This window comes from Sciurus vulgaris, assembly GCF_902686455.1.
Source record: "Sciurus vulgaris genome assembly, chromosome: 8".
NCBI classification, from domain to species: domain Eukaryota; kingdom Metazoa; phylum Chordata; class Mammalia; order Rodentia; family Sciuridae; genus Sciurus; species Sciurus vulgaris.
In genome coordinates, this window is record NC_136468.1 from 131,415,790 (window position 1) to 131,436,316 (window position 20,527).

A 20,527-nucleotide genomic window follows, 5' to 3' on the forward strand; every position below is an offset into this window, starting at 1 on the left:
CTCACTGCTCTGTGGGGGGGTGGGGGACCGGAGTGAAGGGGGTGACGCATCATGAGGCCTGCCTGTCAGGTCTTGGCCCTGAGAGTCTGACCCAAGAAACTGACTGCTTTTCATTTTATGGACCATGCAAACCTGTTTCCCTTTTCACTGTCTGCCAGGGAGCTCAGTTACATTTGCCCTTGCCATGAACTGCAGCATAGCTTCCAATGACCTTTATATTGGGCATCAGTCTTTCTCGTAGGGGTCTGGGTGTACCTACAAGGAATCGAGGAACCATGGCCTATCAGGCAAAGGAGGAGGTTTGCCCTTTGACCTCACCCCTGGGTGTCACAGAGCACACACCCAGAGCCGTCCTGTAAGATCTAAAACGGAAGGAAACAGCCATGGACACTCTAGACACTGCATTTGCTCTGAATTTCTCTGGGTCCCCGGGAACATCCGCTCTCTCAGGGCAGGAGTGTGGGAAAGACGGATCAGAGAGGGGAGAGAGCTGCCCCTTTTGCCATTCTTGTTTCTTTTAGGAGAACGGGTGGCCCTATTTCACCTTTAGGGTTCCACACTTTCTCTCCAGTGTCCTTGGGCCCCAGGTTCTGGTCTGGCCTTGGCACGTGGCTCTCGAAGAACAGGACCACTGTGTGTGTGTGTGTGTGTGTTGCTCTGTGGGGTCCCAGGAGCCCACAGGAGACCCACCCTGTGTGCTGGCTTGCAGGCCAACCCCCCTGAGCTGGACCAGGCCGAGGACCTGGCCTCCCTCGTCAGCGTCAATGAATCCAGTGTCCTGAACACGCTGCTGCACCGCTACCGGGCTCGGCTGCCACACACCTGCATTGGGCCCGATCTGATCGCCCTGCAGCCCCAGGGTCCCTTGGCACCCCCTGCAGCCAAGGTGAGTTGGGACCCCAGTCTGAGTTCTTCCCCAGGAGGAAGGGAGGCCCCGTCTGCAGCTCAGAGGGCAGCAGGGCCCCCAGGAAATGTGTCATCCTGCCAAAGTCCCCACAGGGTCCCCTGCACCCTGGAGGGGAGAGCCAAGTCACAGGGGAGCCCCAGGGCACTAGAGAGGACAATAAACAAAAGAAACTGTGCCAGACGCGATAACTCCCACACGCGCCTGGGAAGGCAGGTGCTGTTTGTTACGAGCCCATTTTACCGAGGAGGAGCTGGCGGGTCAGAGTGGAGGAGGCTGCTGAATGTTCAGGATTAAGCAGCAGAGGAAGTGGAATAAAGCCCAGGCCACAGGCTCGCTCCTCCGTGCCATGACACTATGTGCGGATGCAGAAAAAGCAGCCTCAGCTCTGCTTTTATTTATTTTCTCCATAAAGTGTAGAACCAGCCCACTGAGTGATAAAAGCAAAAGGGAAATCTCTGTGCGCCACCTTGTGGAGAGACATGGAACCACAGCGGCCGCCCCTTCCCAGAGCTGCTGTTGGTACTGCTGATTCTCAGTAGCGCTGGGCCCAGAGGGGACTGAACCGAGGTGAAAGGGTCCCCTCCCCTGAGGCGGAGAATGGGAAAGGGGAAGAGTCAGAGGAGGGAACCGCGGCGGGGGGCACCCTCTGCGTGCTGCTCTGAGGAGCGAGGGCAGGCGCGGGCCTTTGGAACTCCTTGCAAAGACCTTGATGCTTTGCTTCTCTGGCCTCAGTTTCCTCATCTGTCAATTGGGATCAAAAACCACATCTTGCCCTCTGGGTTCCTGTGTGATAAACCCATTCCTAATCCCAGCTGAGACTAGGTCCACACAGAGGAGACCGTGACCCTGCACCCTTCCCAAGACCTTCTTCTCCAGAGCGACCCACGTATCCCCTCAAATGACCCCCAGGCCTCTCTGGGCGTGGCTGTCCATGGGCAGGGGCCTGCGAGGGGCTCAGGAGCCCTGAGTGGGCTGAGCTAGGCAGGTGCCTGTCCCCTCCCTGTGGGGGATGCTCAGTCCTCTGGTAGTGCATCCCGGGCCTCTGAGCTCTCAGAATCATCAGCAGCCCCCCTGGCTCCTTGGAGGCCCCCTGGAGGGGACATTTTTCCAGGTCTGGACAGCAAGCCAGGTCCACACGACTGTCCTGGATTTGGGGCATCGGAGCTTACACAAAAGTGCCTGAGCACAGGCCCTGGGTGTCCCCTGACTGTGGCATCGGGTTCTGGGGTCCCCGGGCCCCTTCCCGGAGTCTCCCCCTCTGCCTGCAGACCCAGGTCACCCGCGGTCCCTCAGTTGAGTCCAGCTCCGATTCTCCCAACGGCCACCAGGTGGCAGCACAGACCTGCGGTGAGGCTGGGACTGACCAGGGCCACCTGGATCGGGCCGGTGGCTCTGGGGGACCGCGGAGGGAGGCTGAGTGAGGAGGTCTCTGGACTCGTGAGCGCGGCTGCGCCGGGGCGCGGTGGGCGTGGCTCTGGGCGGGGCCTCTGCCCCTCTGTGTGCCTGCGCTCGGGGCCAGGGTCCCCGTGCAGACCCTCCGGTGGTCCCGCAGGACCCTTCTCCCTTCAGACCAGGGCCCCAGGGCCACGGGAGGGCTGGCTGGTCCTTTGAACGTGAGACCTTCCAGGCTCCCGGGCTCAGACCTTGGAACCTTTGACCTCCCTGTGCCTCGTGCTGTGTCCAGCCAGGGATGGACTGTCCCCTGTGTCCTGCCTCAGGACCGGGCTGAGCCCTGTGTTTTGCACCTGGACTGTTTCCAGGGGGTTTGGAGTAGGAAGGTCACAGTGTCTAGTGGGAGGACCTGTCCCCTGGGGCTCGTGCCCTGGTCCCACAGGAGCATGGGTGGGGGACCTTGCCGTGGTCCCCACTTGGCATCCCGAGTCCTGGGCATTGTCCTCCATTGTCCCTAACATCCCCTGGCCTCTGGAGCCAGGACTCCCCACGTCCCCTGCCCCCTTGGTGACCTCAGGCTTGTGCCTGAGGGATGGAGGTGAGTTCTTTGCTTGGTTTATGTCCTCTCTCTCTTCCCGGCCCTGCAGGGGCAGGAAGGGCTGCTTGCGAGGTCAGGGTCACTGGAGTCTAGCTTCCGGGCTGTCCCCTTCCCTATTTAGTGTGCAGATCCGGCGAGGCCGTGGAGCCTGGCGCCCTCTGCGGCCAATCCCAGCGCGGTTCCGTCACCCCGAAAGACCGTGGACCTCAGGGTCCAGCCCGCCCCGAGTCCCACCGCCAGCAGCCCCTGATTCGATGTGCCCCCCAGAATTTTGCATTTTCCAAAAAGCAACGTGGATGGATCCGTATGTCGCAGGAAAGCTTTAAGGTCACCAGCTCCCGCCGTCGGTCTTGTCCCAGGCGCCTGGGATGTAGTCCTGTCTATCCGCTGGGTGCGCTGATCTGTTTGCTCCTAGCGTGACCGAGGGTCCCTGTGCACCCGGGGTGTTTCCTGAGACCAGGGACTGGCAGGGCACAGCTCCGGACCACCGGGTACCTCGGCTTACTAGTAGAAGGACATCTGGGTTGTCCCCAGGTCTTGTGGCTTTGTCCACGTGGTCGCTGTGACCAGTGATGGACTTTCATTTCTCTTGAATCCACACCTGGACAGGTGTGGGGTGGTGAGGGCAGCGTGCATCCCGCTGGGAAGGAGCCTGCCCAACTGCTCCAGGGTGACTCCGTCCTTGTCCCCACTGGTGTGGCCTGAGACTTCCTCTTGCTCCACTGGAACTTAATAGTGACTGTTTAAAAAAATTATTTTTTTAGTCATTCTAATAAATCATATAAAGTTTCCTCCTTGCTGGTGACAGGGATTTTGTGTGGTGCTGTGCCCAGGTGCCCAGGACAGGGCACAGCAGATGCCTGGTGGTTCTCTTCACTGAATGGAGAAGGAATGAAGGGTCCAGGGGCGGGGTTCTAGGTCTCACCCAGATCTGCCAGGGAGGACAGAGCGCTCGCCCCCTCCCCACCTTCCAGTCCTGTGACCGTGGCAGACATCACTAATGGATGGTGGCATTTGGTCCATGGCAGACCTCACTAATCGATTGTGCCATTGATTCTGCTGCCCCCTTGCAGGCCCCCAGGAGCTTGAGCTCTGGGCAGTCAGGGTGCTCCCCTGATTAGCTGCAGGGGAGACGCAGGCTCAGAAGGGTCTCCTCGGTGGCCAAGGGACTCACTAGACTTACCCTCTGGGCTCTTCCCAGGGAGATGCCGAGACGGCTCTGTCAAGTCGGGGTGGGGTGGGAAGTGGTGCCACCACCGTCACATCATGAGCCCATTTTACAGATGAGGAGAGCTGGTGGGGCCAGCGGAGCCTGCTGCTCCACTCTGGGGCTGAGCTGGGAGGAAACCAGGCTGCAGGCTCTGCGGGGGTCCTGCCAGGGGCGTGGAGGGACCCCGCCTGCCCCCTGGCGGTGGCCGAGGGGAAAGGCTGAGCCGTCATCTTCCTGCAGGTGCCCAGGGGCCGCCGGGATGGCCTGCCCGCCCACGTCTGCTCCCTGGCCCAGCGGGCCTACTGGGAGCTACTGAGCCAGCGGAGGGACCAGAGCATCGTGGCCCTGGGCCGGAGCGGCGCAGGGAAGACCACGTGCTGCGAGCAGGTTCTGGAGCACCTGGTGGGAATGGCAGGCAGTGTGGACGGCAGGGTCTCAGGTGCGGTGGGCTCCAGGCGATATGGCAGAGGTGGAGACGGGAAGGCAAGGGTAGGAGAGGGGCGTGCGGGACTCCCCTCTGGGTATCCATCCCCCTAGACGTGCTTGCTCCTGAGGGCCCCCTCTAGACCGTCACACACCTTCGTTTGGCATAGATAAAGATATTCCTTCCTCAAGATATGGATGGTCATTTGCAGAACAGTTATCAACTCTGGGCACTGTCAGAACCAGGAGCTTGAATGCCATCTGCTGGGAAGTCATCCTAATATGTATACGAATCTGTGACAGCAGGACGGGAACCACATGTGCCTTGGATGTTCTTGTTGTGCAGTGTACAACCTGCCGAACTGTACAGAGCGTCCAACAAGAAAAGATAGAAAGGCAGAGCCAGAGGGGAAATTCAACCGTGCCTATGGACACACTTGAATGTTCTGTAAAAGTGCTGGTAGAGCTAGTTAGGCCCAGCGGGCACACAGGAGGGGCACAAGGAAGGTTCTAGAGGCAGTGTATTTGAGCTGAACCTTGAAAAAGTGCCAATTAATAATAATGGTAATTACAATTTAATAATGATCAGAGTAAATGTTTGCTGGGGACATATGTGCCAGGCCCCATTCCATGAATGCAAACTCATTTATTACTTAAAACAGGCCTCTACGGCAGACACGATCATTTGAGCTTTATACGTGAAGGCATTGAGGTTCAGAGAAGTTAACTAGCTTGCCCAAAGTCACACAGCCCATCTACGCTGGAGCTGGATTCCAAACCAGGCTGCCTGGCTCCTGACCGTGACCACGGGCCGTGTGCTCAGCTCTCTATTTCATCGTTGTCCCCCGAGCCAGGAGCCTTTTGGACATTTCCCCCTCATCATCTACCCCCGCCCCATGACAGTTTAATACCACAGGGAAACCGTGTGTCTATCTGTGGAGCGGGAACGGTCTGCGCTCTGTCATAAAGGCGATTTTTTCGCCACCCCAGGAATCCGTTTTTGCCCACGTGGGGGGTGGTTTTTGCCCCTCCCCACGGACAGCACACGACCTGGAAATATTGCTTTTCTGATAATGTGGTAACGACCTCACCTCCTGTGGGGCACTTTCTAGGTGCTTCACATTATTAAACCATTCCGTCCCTGTGACAGCGTGTGGGAGGGTGCTCGGCCCCGGAGGGGCTCATTACTTCCCTCCAGGAGGGGACCTGCCAGGCCAGAGCCTGCATCTGATCCTGCTCAGCCAGTGGTCTGCCCCCTCCCCAGAGTTATTCCAATGTTTCCCTGGACCCCTTCTCTGCACCTGACCCCTGTTAGGAGCAGGAGACACCATGGGGGTCACTACACTGCCCATTCACAGTGTGGTTCTGCTGGGACTGTGTGTGTGTTTGAAGGTGGGAGTCAGGACGGGCTGTATGTAGGTGCCTTGTACAGTGCAGGGAGCGTCGTGGGCAGTGGTGGATGGTTGTGGAGAGCCGGCTGCCAGGCCTTGGTTCTGCACTCAGCTTGGGGAACAGTAGCATTTTGCCCATGTCCTGACTCCAAGAGGCCCTGGGCAGGGCCCCTCCTGGGATCATACCTGTCCCCGGCAGGGCAGGCGGCTCTCCTTGGTAGACCACGCCTTGCTCCCTGCTCTGCGCTGGCAGCACAGGGCCACGAGGGTGCTGGGAGAGGTGGGCGTGGTTTAGACCCGACCTGGGGGAGGCGGGGCCAGGAGGTGGAGGCGGAGCCAGGAAGGGGAGGGCGGTCCTGCAGGAGGCGTGATTGACAGGCTCCCTGTGCCCCACAGTGGAGAAGATCCGAGCGGCCTTCACCATCCTCAGGGCCTTTGGCTCCGTGTCCACGGGCCACAGCCGCAACGCCACCCGGTTTGGCATGGTGATGTCACTGGACTTCAGCGCCACGGGCCGCATCACGGCCGCTCAGCTCCAGGTAAGGCCTCGGGGAGCACCGGGGCTGCTGTGTCTGCGCTCCTCTGTGCTGAGTCCACCCTCTAGCTGGGACCCTGGTGACCACGGCCAGCCCGGCCCCACTTGCTGGGTGCCCCAAGCGTCCTCTCCAGGGCTCCTCTCCAGGGCCAGCCCGTCTGCTCTGTGGACCGTGGCGGGAGCAGATACCCAGGACCAAGTGGATGGCCCGGGTGTGGTCAGCCGGGGCTTCAAACCAGGAGCTGAGGCGAAGCAGACGCTCGGCCTCCGAGGGTGATGGACACGTGGCCTGTCTGTCCCGCTCTCCAGAATGACCCGCCCCTCCCCCACCCCCCAACAGGCTGTGCGAACCCGAGCTGTGAAGAGAGCCAGAGGGAGGGGTCTCTGGGGGCCTGAGAGGAGGGACCCCAGTGTCCCCCAGGCCCTGCCCACCCTTGAGCCCCAGGCCACCGGCCGGGTCAGGCAGACGGGGGCTCCGAGAGCAGTTGGGGTGACACCAGGCAGACGTGCCCCGGGTGACGGGACCCGTCTTTGCCCCGCAGACGATGCTTTTGGAGAAGAGCCGAGTGGCTCAGCAGCCGGACGGCGAGGGCAACTTTAAGGTCTTCTCTCAGATGCTGGCTGGGCTGGACCTGGACCTCAGGTGAGTGCCCCGGGGTGGTGGGACAAAGGACAGCTGTCCCCAGTGTCCAGTGGTAGCTTCTGCCTGGAGCTGAGAGGCCGTGGACCCAGAGTTGGAGAAGGGCCCCTGACTTCAGTTCCCCAGGACCCAGAGCTCTCGGGCTGGGGACCTCGCTCACAGCACCTCCACTCTGAACCTCAGTCTCTTCCTCTGTGAGGTTGAAGCAGTACCCTGAAGAGACCTTACAGGACGGAGTGGTTCCCACTCAAAGCAGGAGTGGGGGGGCAGTCTGCTGTGACGGTGACCTGTTGGTACAGGGCCTGACTCGTGTGGGAAGAGACCCCACGTCCTCCGGGGACTTTGGCTGCCCTGGGTGCCCCTAGCCGTGGGCCCAGGTGGCGCCTCAGGGCGGATGGGAGCTGGCGGGGCGGGAAAGGGCATCGCCTCAGCCCCTCCCGACTCCGTAGGACTTTCTCTCTCTGAACCTCGGTTTCCTCATCTGGCAGACAGAGTGGGAGGGTCCTAAGTGGAACCCCCTGGCCTTTCCCAGGTACATCACCTAAAGGGCAGCGTGCCCCTCTCCACCCCCCTTGGAAGGACAGGCTCAACCTGCCCAGGGCCTCTGCAGAGAGAGGGCAGATGAGAGAAAGGACTCCTGGTTTCCAGAACAGGGTGACTGAGCAGTAAGGAAACTTCTGGAAAGCCCGAGGGACCCACAGAAGAACTTGGCATAGGGCAGTACAGCATCACACCTCAGACCACAGGCTCTGGGGCCGGGCTTCTTGGATTTGTGTCTTGGACCCCCCCACCCCCCACTTGCTAGCTGTGTGACCCTTGACTAGGGATGCACCTCTCTGAGCCCTGCTTTGCTCATCTGTAAAATGAGTCTGACTCTGGCTACCTCAGAGTGCCATTGTGGGGGTCAAAGAGTGAACACAGTGAGTGCTTTGTGCTTGTTGGGGTTTGGGGAGAATTTGTCCTACACCCCTTCTGGCTCTGACCACGTGTGTGCGTGGGAAAGACCTGACTTTGGAGTGTTTGCTCCTGGCTTTGTCCCAGGTGGGCCTCTCTGAACCTCCGTGTCTTCTTCTGTAGAATGGGTGTCTACTAGTGATGTGGGCGATTAAACAGTCTCGCGCGTCCAGGCAGCCGTGTGTGGGACCTGGGACGCACGCAGGGGACAGGGCGCGGGATGTGATTCTGACGGGAGTTTCCAGTCCTACTTTCCAGCCCGCGGCCTCAGGGAGAGGCTGCACCGTGTGGGCCTCCATTTCCTCCTCCCTTGTAGCCCTGAAATACATGCATGGCGCCCCTCTTCCAGCCCTGGGTCCTGCACTTGGGGTCTCTCCTGACTCCCTGGGTGGAGGGGGCGGCCGGTCCTGGGGTCTCTTGGTGTTGGTGGGTTTGGCTTAGAGGAGATTGGCATCCTTGGGAACCAGGTCACGGCCGCCCCAGATGAGTCTCCGGGACCCCAGAAGAGTGGAGTAAAGGGGAGCAGTCAGTCCCCTGAGGGGGTCGTACTCCTAGAGATCTCCCAGGGGTCTCCCTGCTCTAACTCGGCTGCGGCCAGGGTGCTTGTCCCCCACTGGAACTTCCAAAGGACACAAACCAGCTCCTCTTCTGTGAATGCGCTTCCTTCCTCCCCTGTGCGCTGTGGGAAACTCCTATTCATCCTTCAAAACCCGACCCGCCTCCTCTGGTCCATCCCTTGCCATGCTGGGGCATACGGGCGCCCCTTCTAACAAGATCAACTGAGATGTGGGGCCAGGGGTCCTGCCTGCTCCTCTCTGCCTCCCCAGCCCTGGCAGAGGACTTGAACCCAGGTGGATCCCTAATTATCTGTCAGAGGGGGCTTCCGACCAGTGGGGGAGGGCACATGGCGCCTGGGTCAGGGCCCGAGAGTCAGGGCATAGCCCTCCTCCTGCACAGAGGAAGGGCGAGGCCCAGAGGCTCAGAAGGGAAAGGCCTCCCCGGCTAAGTGGAGGCAGGACTGGGCTCAAAGGCTATGTGGCAGGGTCCCCCAGGCCAGAGGTGGCGGAGGGATGTGGGTCCGCAGAGAACCAGGCGGGACTCAGCACGCTCCGCTCCCCTGGCGCCAGTCCCAGCCGGCTGGGGTGGGCATGGTCGCAGGAAAGGCAGAGAAGCCCAAAAGGAGGCCGCCTGGGGGCGAGGCCACCCTGCTGACCCTGGAACCTGCTCCCTGGCCCTCTCCACGGGTGCCCTGGCTCCTAGGAGGGCCGGGGAAGGGCAGGCAGCGGGGAATCCTCAGGGTCAGGGGATGTCCTGGGGCCTCCCGGTGGGAGCCCCGCACAGTGGAGACCAGGCCTCCACATCCGGCCCTCTCTCTGCTTCCAGGACGGAGCTGAACCTGCACCAGATGGCCGAGGGCAACTCCTTTGGCATGGGCGTGTGGTCCAAGGTAAGGGTCGTCCTTGGGGAGGGGGTGAGTCTGCAGCCAGGAAGGGGGCAGTGGGGGGTCCCATCTCCTTTGGCACTGGGGTCTACATTCTGCTGGTCAGGTGGGGGAGGCCTTTTAGAGTCTGGGCTGACTGGGAAATGACACTTGTGCATACAAAGGGAGCCAGAGGTGGTAGATGGGGAGGTGAGATCGGAGGACCCGGAACCACGTGATCTAGGCTTAACCAGATTTGTGACCTCTCTGAACGTCTGTATCTTCTTCGGTGAATTAACAATGGGGCTAGTCTCTGCCTCAAGGGTTGCTGGGAGGACGAACGGAAAGGATGCACCCGGGTGCAGGGCCTGCACCAGTCCCTGGGGGACTCCTCCGGTCCTATGGTGCCCACACAGGGTGGCGCCCTGGCGGGCATTTCCTGATGGAGGTGCTCTGAGTGTGGCCTCCAGGGAGGGACTCGTGATTGCCTGAAAAAGCAGATGGCCCACGTGGTTGACATTGATTCCTTTGTTTTCATCTTAACAACTGTTTTCTTATCCCCCTCCCTCAACGCACTGCCAGCACCAACACCCGGTAGCCGTGCTGACTCCGCTAAATCAATTTTCCCTGGCTCAGGAGAGACGGGTGTAGAGGTTAGGGCGCTAAGAGGAGCTGGGGACACCAGAGGAGAGCTGAGAGGGCCGCCTGGCCTTGGTCAGGGGAGACTTCTTGGCCTCGAGGACATCCGTGCGGGGTTTTGCAGAATGAGTAGGAGTTCACCAGTTGCAGGGAAGAGACGATTTCCTCCCAACACCCCTTCCACACCTAGGTGTGCGGCGCATAAGCGGTGGCGGCATAATTGGATATCCCCACGCAAAAAAGGGGAAAAAAGGGGGCTTTCACAAACTTATACTTCGTGCTGTGTATGCAAATTGACCCAAAATGGATCACAAACCTGAATTTAATACTTAAAACCGTGAAGTGTGTAGAAGAAAACAGGAGAACACTCTCCGTCACCTTAGGCTGAACCAAGACCTAATGGAGGCCAGAGCCACAGTTCCCAAGAGAGCACATTAACGATTTAATTAATTAACAATTAGCAAGAGCTTCTGCTTACTGCGCCTAATATACAGATTAAACTTGATCATGGGTGTGTACGTAGAGGGAAAACAGAGTGCGTAGGAAAGTGGACGTCTACAGCTTGTGACAGCTCCCGGGGACCCGGGGACGTGGTCTCCATGTATCACCAGGGAGGACTGCATTTATGCCCCAATCGACCAGAGAGCACGTTTGCAAGATGAACTTTTTATCTTTTATTAACTTGACCTTTATGAAGGTCACACACACACACACACACACACACACACACACACACGTCACATTGGTGGCCGCTGTCCTCACGGCGTCCAATTCAGTAGCGCTGGGTGGGCTCTGGGGCACCTACCCACCTCTCCCAAGCAGCTGCTGCGGCTGCTGGTCCGGGGACCGCACTTTGAGAAGCTAATCCACCCCCCACCTCCCAGCCCCTTCCCTGGGGAGCCTGCGCTAGTCTCTCCTTCCCTCTGCCCCATGACTGAGGGCCACTAGGAACTCAGGCTTTGACCCCAAAAGCAGAGGAGGAGGAACTTCTCACCTTTCTAATGAGCTCTGGCCAAGTGTCTCCACGCCAGTCAACAGGAGATTTTGTTTTCCTCTTGTTCTGGAGGAGAAATAGGGCGGGCAGCTCTCCCCAGCTTGACCTGTTTGTTAAGAGTCTGCAGAAAGGAGCCAGTCACAGGGGAAGAGCGGCAAGGGAGCATTTGAAGTATTTCCCCTTTTTTTTTCCTTCTGTGTTTCTATGGGGTGTTTTTTTGAGACCCACTGAATTGTGGGGACTGGCGGGTGCTTCTTTGTCCTCTCCTGCTACCCCGCAGGTGTCAAGAGCTTTCCTCTGTTCTCTGGGAACAAAAATCAAGTCTGAAAACGTCCCCGGTGCTTTCGGACCAGCTTGAGCTGGGCACCCGGACTTGGGCCTTCGGGTGCTGTCTCCTTAAGGGACTCTGATGCTCCCTGGAGGAAGAGGCGCTGCTGAGTATGAGTTTGAATTCCAGACAAACGTGGATCGATTTTATTTTTAGAATGAAGCGTGTCCCACATATTGCCGGAGCCAGCCTGGAAGGCTGCCTGGGGGAGGCGGCCCCAGCAGGTCTGGAACAGGAGGAAGTCAGGCTAGTGTCCCTCCCAGACCAAATATTACAGGGAGGCGAGCTCCTCACTGAAAAAACTACCTGTGGCCCAACCCGGTCCCTGGCTGAGCCTCCTCTGCCTCCTTTCTCCTTTTATCCGCGTTCACACCCCCCAAATGGTGATGAATTCTGCTTCTATTTCAACTGGAACTGTTGGTTCCGTCACCCCCGGGAAATTCACAGATGACCATGGAGGGCAGGACAGCCAGCTCACATCTCGGGAGCAGCGCTGAAGTGGGGTGGCCTTCATCAGGCGACTTAACTCCCTGGGCCTCAACTTCCTCATTCCTAAAGCGGGACTTGTCACAGCCCCCCTCCTACCCAGATTAAAGGAGATGATGGTCACAGCCCTGAACCAAGGACACTCTTAAAGGTTATTCAGTATATGGGGTGCGGAGGCGCACACCTGTAATCCCAGAGACTCAGGAGGCTGAGGCAGGAGGATCGCAAGTTGGAGGCCAGCCTCAGCAACTTAGGACTTAAGCAACGTAGCAAGACCCTGTTTCAAAATAAAAACTAAAAAGGGCTGGGGATGCGGCTCAGGGGTTAAGTGCCCCTGGCTTCAATCCCTGGTTCCACAAAAAAATATTACTCCGGCTCCCAGGGCTGGCACTGGAGCAGTGGCAGGGTGGGGCCTCCACGGTCCAGGCAACCTCCCTCCTGGGCGCACAGTTTCCGATCCACATTCTCAGGTGGCGCGTGCTGTGTCTTTTCTCTTGCTGGCTTTATCTCTGTTCTCCTGCAGTTTATATTTGAATGAAATATCTGCTTTAAGAAATGAATGAGGGCTGGGGAGGTAGCTCAGCTGGTAGAGTGCTTGCCTCGCAAACATAAGGCCCTGAGTTTGATCCCCAGTACCGAAAAAAAAAAAAAAAAAAAAATGAATACCTACGTCCTGGGGACAAGAATCCCCTAAAGACAAAAGAGCAACACGCACGCTCACACGAGCCCAGAGAGGAGTGCACATCGCTCATCACCCAGAAAGACCTAGCGGTAGCCTTTCTGCAAATTTTCTTCTAGTATTTTGCTTATGAATATTTTACATAGTTGGTGGAATACTATGTATCACTGAAATTTTCACAGTGTTTTCATGAGCAGACATCCCTGTCGGAGGCCTGATTCCCTGCGCTTTTCCCCTCCTGAGGTCCGTGTGCAGTGTCTGGAACTTTTGGCCCTTGGCTATTAGGGGTCTTATTGCCTCTGTCTAGGGACCCCAGCCCCCTCTCTGGCTAAGGAGATGTTACTTCTGCCTGCGTCTCCCTGGTGACAGACTCGTCCTCTATTGCACTGTTGGCTTACAGCCTGTCTCCCGGTGGCCCTGCGTTCCCAGATGTGGGTGTCTCATGCATCCCATGCACTGCCGAATGCTCCGGGCTTCACCCACAGCCAGTGCAAAATAAATGTTTGTTGAGTGAATAAATGAACGAGCAGACCCCACTCCTCACATCCTATCAATCTGCTGCTGTGGTTGGCAGAGAAGATGCCCATTACCCTTGAATTCCGCCATGTCCATCTTCCTCTGGGGTCTTCACCAGGGACTTCCTTGGGACCCACGGCCTGGGTCCTGGGAGCTGAGGCCGGGGCTGAGAACCCCAGAGGACTGGGAGAAGGGGATGGGAAGGCTCGGGGCCCTGGGCTCCTCCAGCAGCAGGGTGGACCCGGCTCCGCAGGGAGCACATCTGCCCCGGCCTCGGTGGCTGTGACCTGGGGACCCTCTGGGCAGCTCCTCGGCATTCTCTCAGGGACAGATATTTGAGTTTTTAAGCGCCAGGTACTTATCTGGGTCTCCATCGTCAAGTTGCTCTTGGGAGGTGTTGGAGAGCTGCGGGGGCCACAGAGGCAAGTCCCCGGGGCTAGAGGGATGCCCCCAGGTGAGGCCAGGTGGGGCGGGGAGCTGCCTCTCCAGGAAGGCTGCCTGGAGGAGGCAGCCAGGAGCTGGACCTGGGCTGAGCGTGAACTCGGGGACGGTGAGCAGCCAAGGTGAAGGCCACGATGGGAGCGAGCAGAGCCGGGGGTGGGGGGCACCTGTGCCCTCCGACGGCCAGCTGCACCTCCTGGTCCTCCTGCGCCCCTGCCGCCGGCCACATTTCAACTTCTACATGAAGCTTATTTTCGCCTGCTAGGTGCCGCGACCCGTTTGAAATCAGAGCTTTCTTCTTCTTTTCTTCCTCCTGTCACCTACTTTCCTGCAACCGAGCCTGATTCTTTGTCCGAGCTGCTTTCAGTCTTTGGTTCGGTGTCAGCTGTGGAGGGAAGTTCTCCAAACCCAAGGACGCGGCATCTTTTGCTCTTGCCAGAGGTTCCTCTGCGAGCTTTCTCCAGCTTACTCCTCCCAAGGGCTCTTTGACAAGGGATCATCCTATGCATATCCAGTTTTCAGGAGGAGCGGCCAGGCTCAGAGAGGGGAGTTTACTTGCCTAAGGGCACACAGCTTTCCAGTGGCAGAGGCCAGGACTAGGACTCCAGTGGGCCTGACTCCCATCCTGGCCCTCCGGCTCCTCCCCTCCTGCTGTCTGAGTCCTGGGTCCAGACTGAAGACCACGCTCTCCGGGGCCTGACCCTCCATGTGTCCTCCCATCACTTGACCGCTCTTCAGCCTGCGTTTGGCCACCTGTGGGAGGACAGGTCGACATCCCACCCTGTGGGTGACTCCAAGAACCCGGAGCTGGTGGAGTGTCTGACGTATATGGACTCGGCCCTCTGCTACCTGGGAGGCCTTGAGAAAGAGCTTCTACCTCTGAGCCTGTTTCCTCCGCTGCCCTTTGGAGAGACCCTGCCTGCCTCACGGAGTAAACGCACTAGTGGGACGCAGTAGGTGCTCAGTCTCGTCCCCACTTACTGAAGGAGTGGATTGGTGGGACACTAAGAGAGGGACTTGGGAATGCACTGCGCCTGCGCTCCTGGCTCTGGATTGGCACCTGTCCTACGCTCTGCGAGGTCTCTGTGAAGCTCATGAACCTATGCAGGTCCCATGTGGTGCTTCTCTTGCAAATGGGTTGAGTCAGTGGTTGGCATGTCCCCGCAGAGCGGGCTCCAGGCAGAGGGGTGGGGCCAGGAGGCAGAGGGGTGGTGGAGGGGGGAGTCCAGGAGGCAGAGGAGTGGGGCCAGGAGGCAGAGGGGTGGGGCCAGGAGGCAGAGGGCGGGACCAGGAGGCAGAGAGGTGGGGCCAGGAGGCAGAGGGGCGGGAGACCCTGGCTGGTGGGCTGTGGAGGTACGGCAGAGTCCACCCGGCCCTGAGGAGAGGGGCTCGGTGTACATATCCCTGAATCGCTCAGACTCGGGTGTGCCCGAGGATCCCCCCGACCCCATCAGAGAGCATCTCCCTGCTGCAAACAGTGGTGCCCACTGCCATCGGCGCTGCCAGAGGCTGCACCACCCCCGGGTCCTCAGAGTCCTCAGCGCCCAAGCCCACCTTTCTCCGCAGCCCGGCGCCACCCACCCAGCTGGCTCATGCTGTTTTCCCTTGGTGACTGGCTTCCTGTCCCACTCCCTGCAGGAAGCCTGCCGTCTTCCAGCCCTGGGCACACGCTCCGTGTCTTCATCCGCTGGCACATCTGTGCCCCTCCGTAGACCCGGAGTCCCTTGAGGGCCAGGCGGTGCTGGCGTGCAGTGGGGAAGGGCGACCCTGGAAGGTGGAACAGGCCACGCAGAGCCTGGTGGAGGGAGGCTATGGAGAGTGTAGACCACCACTTATTAGGCACCACTGTGTGCCAGCCCCTCGGCTGGGTGCTTTCTGACCCATGTGGTCCTCATGGAAGCCCTAGAGGAAGCTTGAATAACATGTCCATTTTAAAGAAGCAGAAACCGAGTCTCCAAGCGAGGATGAGAGATTTGTGCAGACTCACACCTCTGGGAGTGGAGCGCGTCCCATTCTGCCTACAACTCAGTCCCAAGCCTGCCAGGCAGGATCCTCCTGGGTGTGCGAGACCTGGCCCAGTTTAAAGTGAAGAGAACGTTCTGGGTTTTATTTCCCCCCAAGTCACTTGCATTCTTGAGGGCTTCCGTTCCATCTGACGAACCCTGAGCTTCTTATGACTTGACGCGTTTTCTTACAGTGACTTTGAAAAATTTGAATTAAAACATATAGTAAAACATATAAATATGATACTAGGAAGTGAACAGCTGGATGATGTTTATGAACACACCAGCAACCACCCTGCAGATGGAGAGTCTGAACACCCCTCACCCCACCAGAGGCTCCCTGGAGCCCCCTTCTGGGCACCCCCACCCAAGTCGCCTTCTGATGTCCTCCGCCTTACCTCTGTTGGCCCATTCTTGACCTTCATGTAATTAGAAGTGCGCAGGATGTGGCTGCTTTGGTTTGAATGTGTACGCCCAAAGCCCGTGTGTTGGAGACTTAACTCCCAGATTCCTGTGATGAAGGGTAGGTGAGGTGAGCCCCCATGATGACATTGGTGGCTTTTTAAGAAGAGACTAAGAGACCTGAGCTTGCATACTTATTCTGTCCCTCCATGAGATGCTCTCTGCCATGTTGTGATGTGCAAGAAGGCCCTCTCCAGATGCAGCACCATGCTCTTGGACTTCCAGAGCTGTGAGCCAAATAAATGTCCATTCCTTATAAATTCCCCAGTCTCATCTATTTGCTTAGAGCAGCAGAAAAGACTCAAAGACAGTGCCCTTCTGGGTCTGACTTGTCTGGCACAGCACTGGGTCTGTGAGGTTCACGTGTATGTCTGCATCAATGCCTTGTCCTTTTTCATTGCTGCATAGTTCTCCGTGGCTGATACCTGTGCTCGAGGGTTCCGCCTTTGCTCATCTTTTCTCCTCTTGATAGACATTCGGCTGCGAGTCAGCTTATTCCACTCTCTTGACTTATTTCTGTCTTCACGATTTTGATCCAAGGAGTGACTCTGGTTGGGCATTAGGCAGAGGTGTTTAAAGAGCTCTGTAGCCGTTTTCCTGATCCTAATCATTTGGAAACAGAAACATGTGTTTGTTGAGCCCTGTTTTTCTGTTTCAAAAGGGACCTGGGGGCAGGAGAGAGCAGAGCCAAGGGGGTTTAGTGAAAGTTTCCCTGTTCCCTTCCCATGAGCTACGCAGTGGATGATGGAGTCCCCGTGTCATTTAAAGTCACATGCTCATGGCTGACAGTGGGAGCCATAATAAATGTGTGACCACCGTCCTCCCGGCGTCCTTTCTCTGCTACTTTGAAATCTCATAAATAACCGAAAGCGCCGGTGACCGCCTCCCTCCCCTCCGCGTGCTCCAGTGGAGCTGCAGCGGTTGCTAGGCTGAGCTCCTGGTTGCTAGGGATTCTGTGGTCCTGTGGCGGCCCAGGAATACAAGAGATCCGTGGAACATGTCTTTGCTCCTCACTGAAATGTCTTCACAGCAAATCTCAATGTCACCAATGTCACCGCACGCCTTGACGTCGTCCCATTGCCCCATGACCCCTTGCACGGTTCCCAGTGAGATGAAGTGGCTTGAGCGAAGGGGACGAGAGGCCTGGATTGGAGGCAGAAAAGCCTGCTACTCATCTTACAGCCGATGTTAATTTTCTGCGGAAGCTCGGGCAAGTGTCCTCTCCTTTCTGGGCAGGGGACTCTACCAGATTCAAAGACCTGTCAGCTTCAGCAGACGGCCGTCCATCACCACGGTCTCTGAGCAGGCCCGGTACAAATCAGTTCCTCATTATCTGCTGGTGGCTTCTTGACAAAAGCATCCTGTTCCCGGCTTCTCATCTGTACCCAGCAGGCTTCTGGGCTGAGTCTCCTTGGCCAGATGGCGTGTGCACAAGAGTTTCAGACAAATTCTAATATTCCATCAAACATAATTGGGATCATACATCAGAAAAAAAACAACAACAACAAAAAAAAAAACATACTCAAACCCCTGCACCCCCAGACATCCGATCATGTCTTTTCTCCTGCTTAAACATCCTTGGCATTTCCTGCTTGCTCAGCTGGAGATGGCATATGGGTTTCAGCTCAGTGGCTGAGGCAGGTCAGTAGCTGGTGGTTGGCCGAGCTGATGTCCAGAAAGCAGCGGGGCCCTCAGGGATGGTGATTGATTAGTGATGTCTGCACAGGTCTGGGATGTGAGTGGGGGTGCGTATCAGTACCTGCCAATCATGGCTGGAGTTGACAGCTCGCGCTGTTTCATGTTGTGCCTGAGGCCTTCCGATTGCCCACTGGTGGCTTCCCATGCTTTGTCCTCCCTCCTTCTCTGTCCAGCACACCTCCAAAAATAACTACTCTGTGTCCACCTTCAGTTGACGCCCAGTTGTTCCCCCAAATCTCTTTTGCTTAGCGGTTCCTTTATTCAAGGGGACCTTTATTCAAGGAAATCGGTCAACTCTGCCTGCTGAGCTGTTAGATTCCAGTCAGGAATTGAGATCTTCTTCTACAATGTTCTGTGTGGCTCTGGGTATAAGGTCACCCCCCCCTTAGGTATCAACATGGTGCTGGCCAGCTTCTCTTCCTGATTTTACTCCTCATAACTTCTTCCCGCCAGTACTAACTCGCACCCAATCAGTGCTTGACACCCGGCCCAGACCCCTAGTGACAAGGCTCACCCAATCAACCATTGCCCCGCCCCCCCAGCAACAAGGCTCACCCAATCAACCATCGCCCCGCCCCCCAGCAACAAGGCTCACCCAATCAAGCATCGCCCTGCCCCCCAGCAACAAGGCTCTCCCAATCAACTCTCACCCTGTTTCATGCCCCAACCAATCAGCCTCTTCCAAGCCCTATATAAGTATGTGCATTTTTAAAATAAAAGGGAACCTCTCCGGTGATTAGCTTTGGACTGTCTCCCTGCGCTTCTTTCACTGGGAGGGTGGGATCAACCATCCCCTCCTTGGACGCCCCACAGGTCTGGAGTGTACCACGTCGCCTGTTCCACGCTTAGCTGCTTTTAGGTCTCTTTCTACTTGTGCCTTGAGAGGCCTCAAAGGCCGGGTCTGGGTGCTGCGGACCTGTGCACCCCGAGATCAGGGCTCACCCCAAGGCGCAGTTTCAGTCAGTCTGTTCAGAACGAATGCATGAGCGGATAGAAACCCCACCGCATCCCAAAGCCAGATGAAATGGTTTTCTGACTGTCCCAACAGTCCCAGTTTGGGTGTTAACGCTCCTCAGCGTCATTGTGGATGATTTACTGTGGTGATCGACTGGCCACAGGGTCCCCGAGACTGACCTTGGCTTTGAGTCGTGGTTTGCATTTCCTCGGCTTCTGTAATGGCCTCTCTCTCTCTCTCTGCTCAGCCTGAAGACAAGCAGAAGGCAAGGGCAGCCTTTGCCCAGCTCCGGGGCGCCATGGAGACCCTGGGCATCTCGGAGAGCGAGCAGCAGGCCGTTTGGCGGGTGCTGGCGGCCATCTACCACCTGGGCGCCGCGGGAGCCTGCAAAGGTACGTCCCTCCCGCCGTGCTCACCGGGGCGGCCAGCTGTCTCCCTTGGCAGGCGTCTGACAAGGCCCTTCTCCAGGGGAGGTGGGGACAGGGTCAATCTGTCACCTTCCACGTGTCTGGGGCCGCCTGCGGATTTTGAAAGGAACCTTCTGGAGCCTCCTGCCCGGGCAGATGTCTGTCTAAACCATCGGCTGCCGTAGCTGCCTGCCCCGTGTGGCTGTGGGACACTTGAAAGGACATCAGTGTGACTGAGGGATTGAAGTTTTGATTTATTCAATGTGAATTTTAAATTTCAGAAGCCGTATGTGGTTAGCCGGGCATGGCTACTGTAGAATATGGAGGAGGCTGGAGCCGGGCTACAGGGTGCTGTCCACCTAGGCCTGGGAGATGCTGCCCTCTCTGTCTGCTGAAATCGACCTTGCCATCTCTCTCCCTCTTCTGAGGTGTCTGCTGATTGTCCCTATTTCCACCTGGTCTCTCCAGTGGGGGTCCAGTCCCTGCTCTGGCCCTTACCCAGTCCTGTCTGATCACTTCCTATGCTCTGTAGATCTCTCTGAGCTGTCATTTCTATTCTGGCCTCGCTATCCTTACTATTAGTTATCACCTTAGACTAGGTGTTTGCCTTTTAAAAAAAGGTTTGCTTGGACTGTTGCAGTAGCCTGCTTGCCCTACTTTCGCTCCTGGGTCATGAACTTTGGGCTCCTTTCTGTAACATAGACCCATTGCACCTGCTTAGAATCCCCCAAGGCTCTCCCTCACCCGCTAAATCAAGGAAACTTCCCTGACTTGGTGTTCCAGCCTCCTCACCTCCCTATTCAGACTCTTGTTCTGTTTGGCTGATGCTGTGCAAGGTTCTGGGGAAACAGTAGGGATCAGAAACCATGTGGTTCCTCCTCCTGGACCTTGGGGTGCCTCGTATTCTCACGGAGTCTCTGCCTCGCCCTTTCCAGTAGGGAGTGACTTCCTTGGACCTGAACAGAGAGTAGGACTCACTTGTTCAATGAACACCAGCGTGAAGAGGGCTTGTGGGGCCCAAGCTGGTGTCTGGGCTGTTCCCAGGGCGGGAGAAGGTGCCCGACACACTGTTCCCGCTGGCCCCACATTGGCGGGCCTTGTGTCCCACCTTTCTGTCCATTGAGCCACACCTATTGATCCACTGATCTTCGAAATTTCTAGAAACAATGCTGAGTCGGGGACAAGCGAGGCAGGGGTTCCACCAGGACCCCAGGTGGGGGCGCAGGCGTGCCGGGCAAACGTGACAGAAGCAAACAGCAGTCACCTTTCCACAAAAGGCCCTGGGCTCCTCAGTGACTTGATGGTTTGGTGGCACTACCAGTTGGCTGGGGGGTCGTGACGTCTCTGGCTGGGTGTCCCCAGTACCAAGGCCAACCTGGGCTGGGCGCACCGCAGCACAGGGACCTGTGGCTCTCCAGCCTGGGGTGTATCCCTCACTCAGACCGCCAT

At 57.6% G+C, this 20,527-nt stretch overlaps 1 protein-coding gene across 3 annotated transcripts in view; it reads left to right on the forward strand.

Moving 5' to 3' along the window:
- MYO18B (myosin XVIIIB) overlaps positions 1-20,527 on the forward strand; it is a 223,701-nt gene that overhangs the window by 19,569 nt on the left and 183,605 nt on the right. For all 3 annotated transcript variants that reach the window (XM_079151214.1, XM_079151216.1, XM_079151215.1), the window contains exons 7-12: positions 710-886; positions 4,348-4,546; positions 6,318-6,460; positions 6,999-7,099; positions 9,434-9,497; positions 18,919-19,063. In XM_079151214.1, the coding sequence (XP_079007340.1) occupies positions 710-886; positions 4,348-4,546; positions 6,318-6,460; positions 6,999-7,099; positions 9,434-9,497; positions 18,919-19,063 (829 nt within the window). The remainder of the gene's footprint in view (positions 1-709; positions 887-4,347; positions 4,547-6,317; positions 6,461-6,998; positions 7,100-9,433; positions 9,498-18,918; positions 19,064-20,527) is intronic.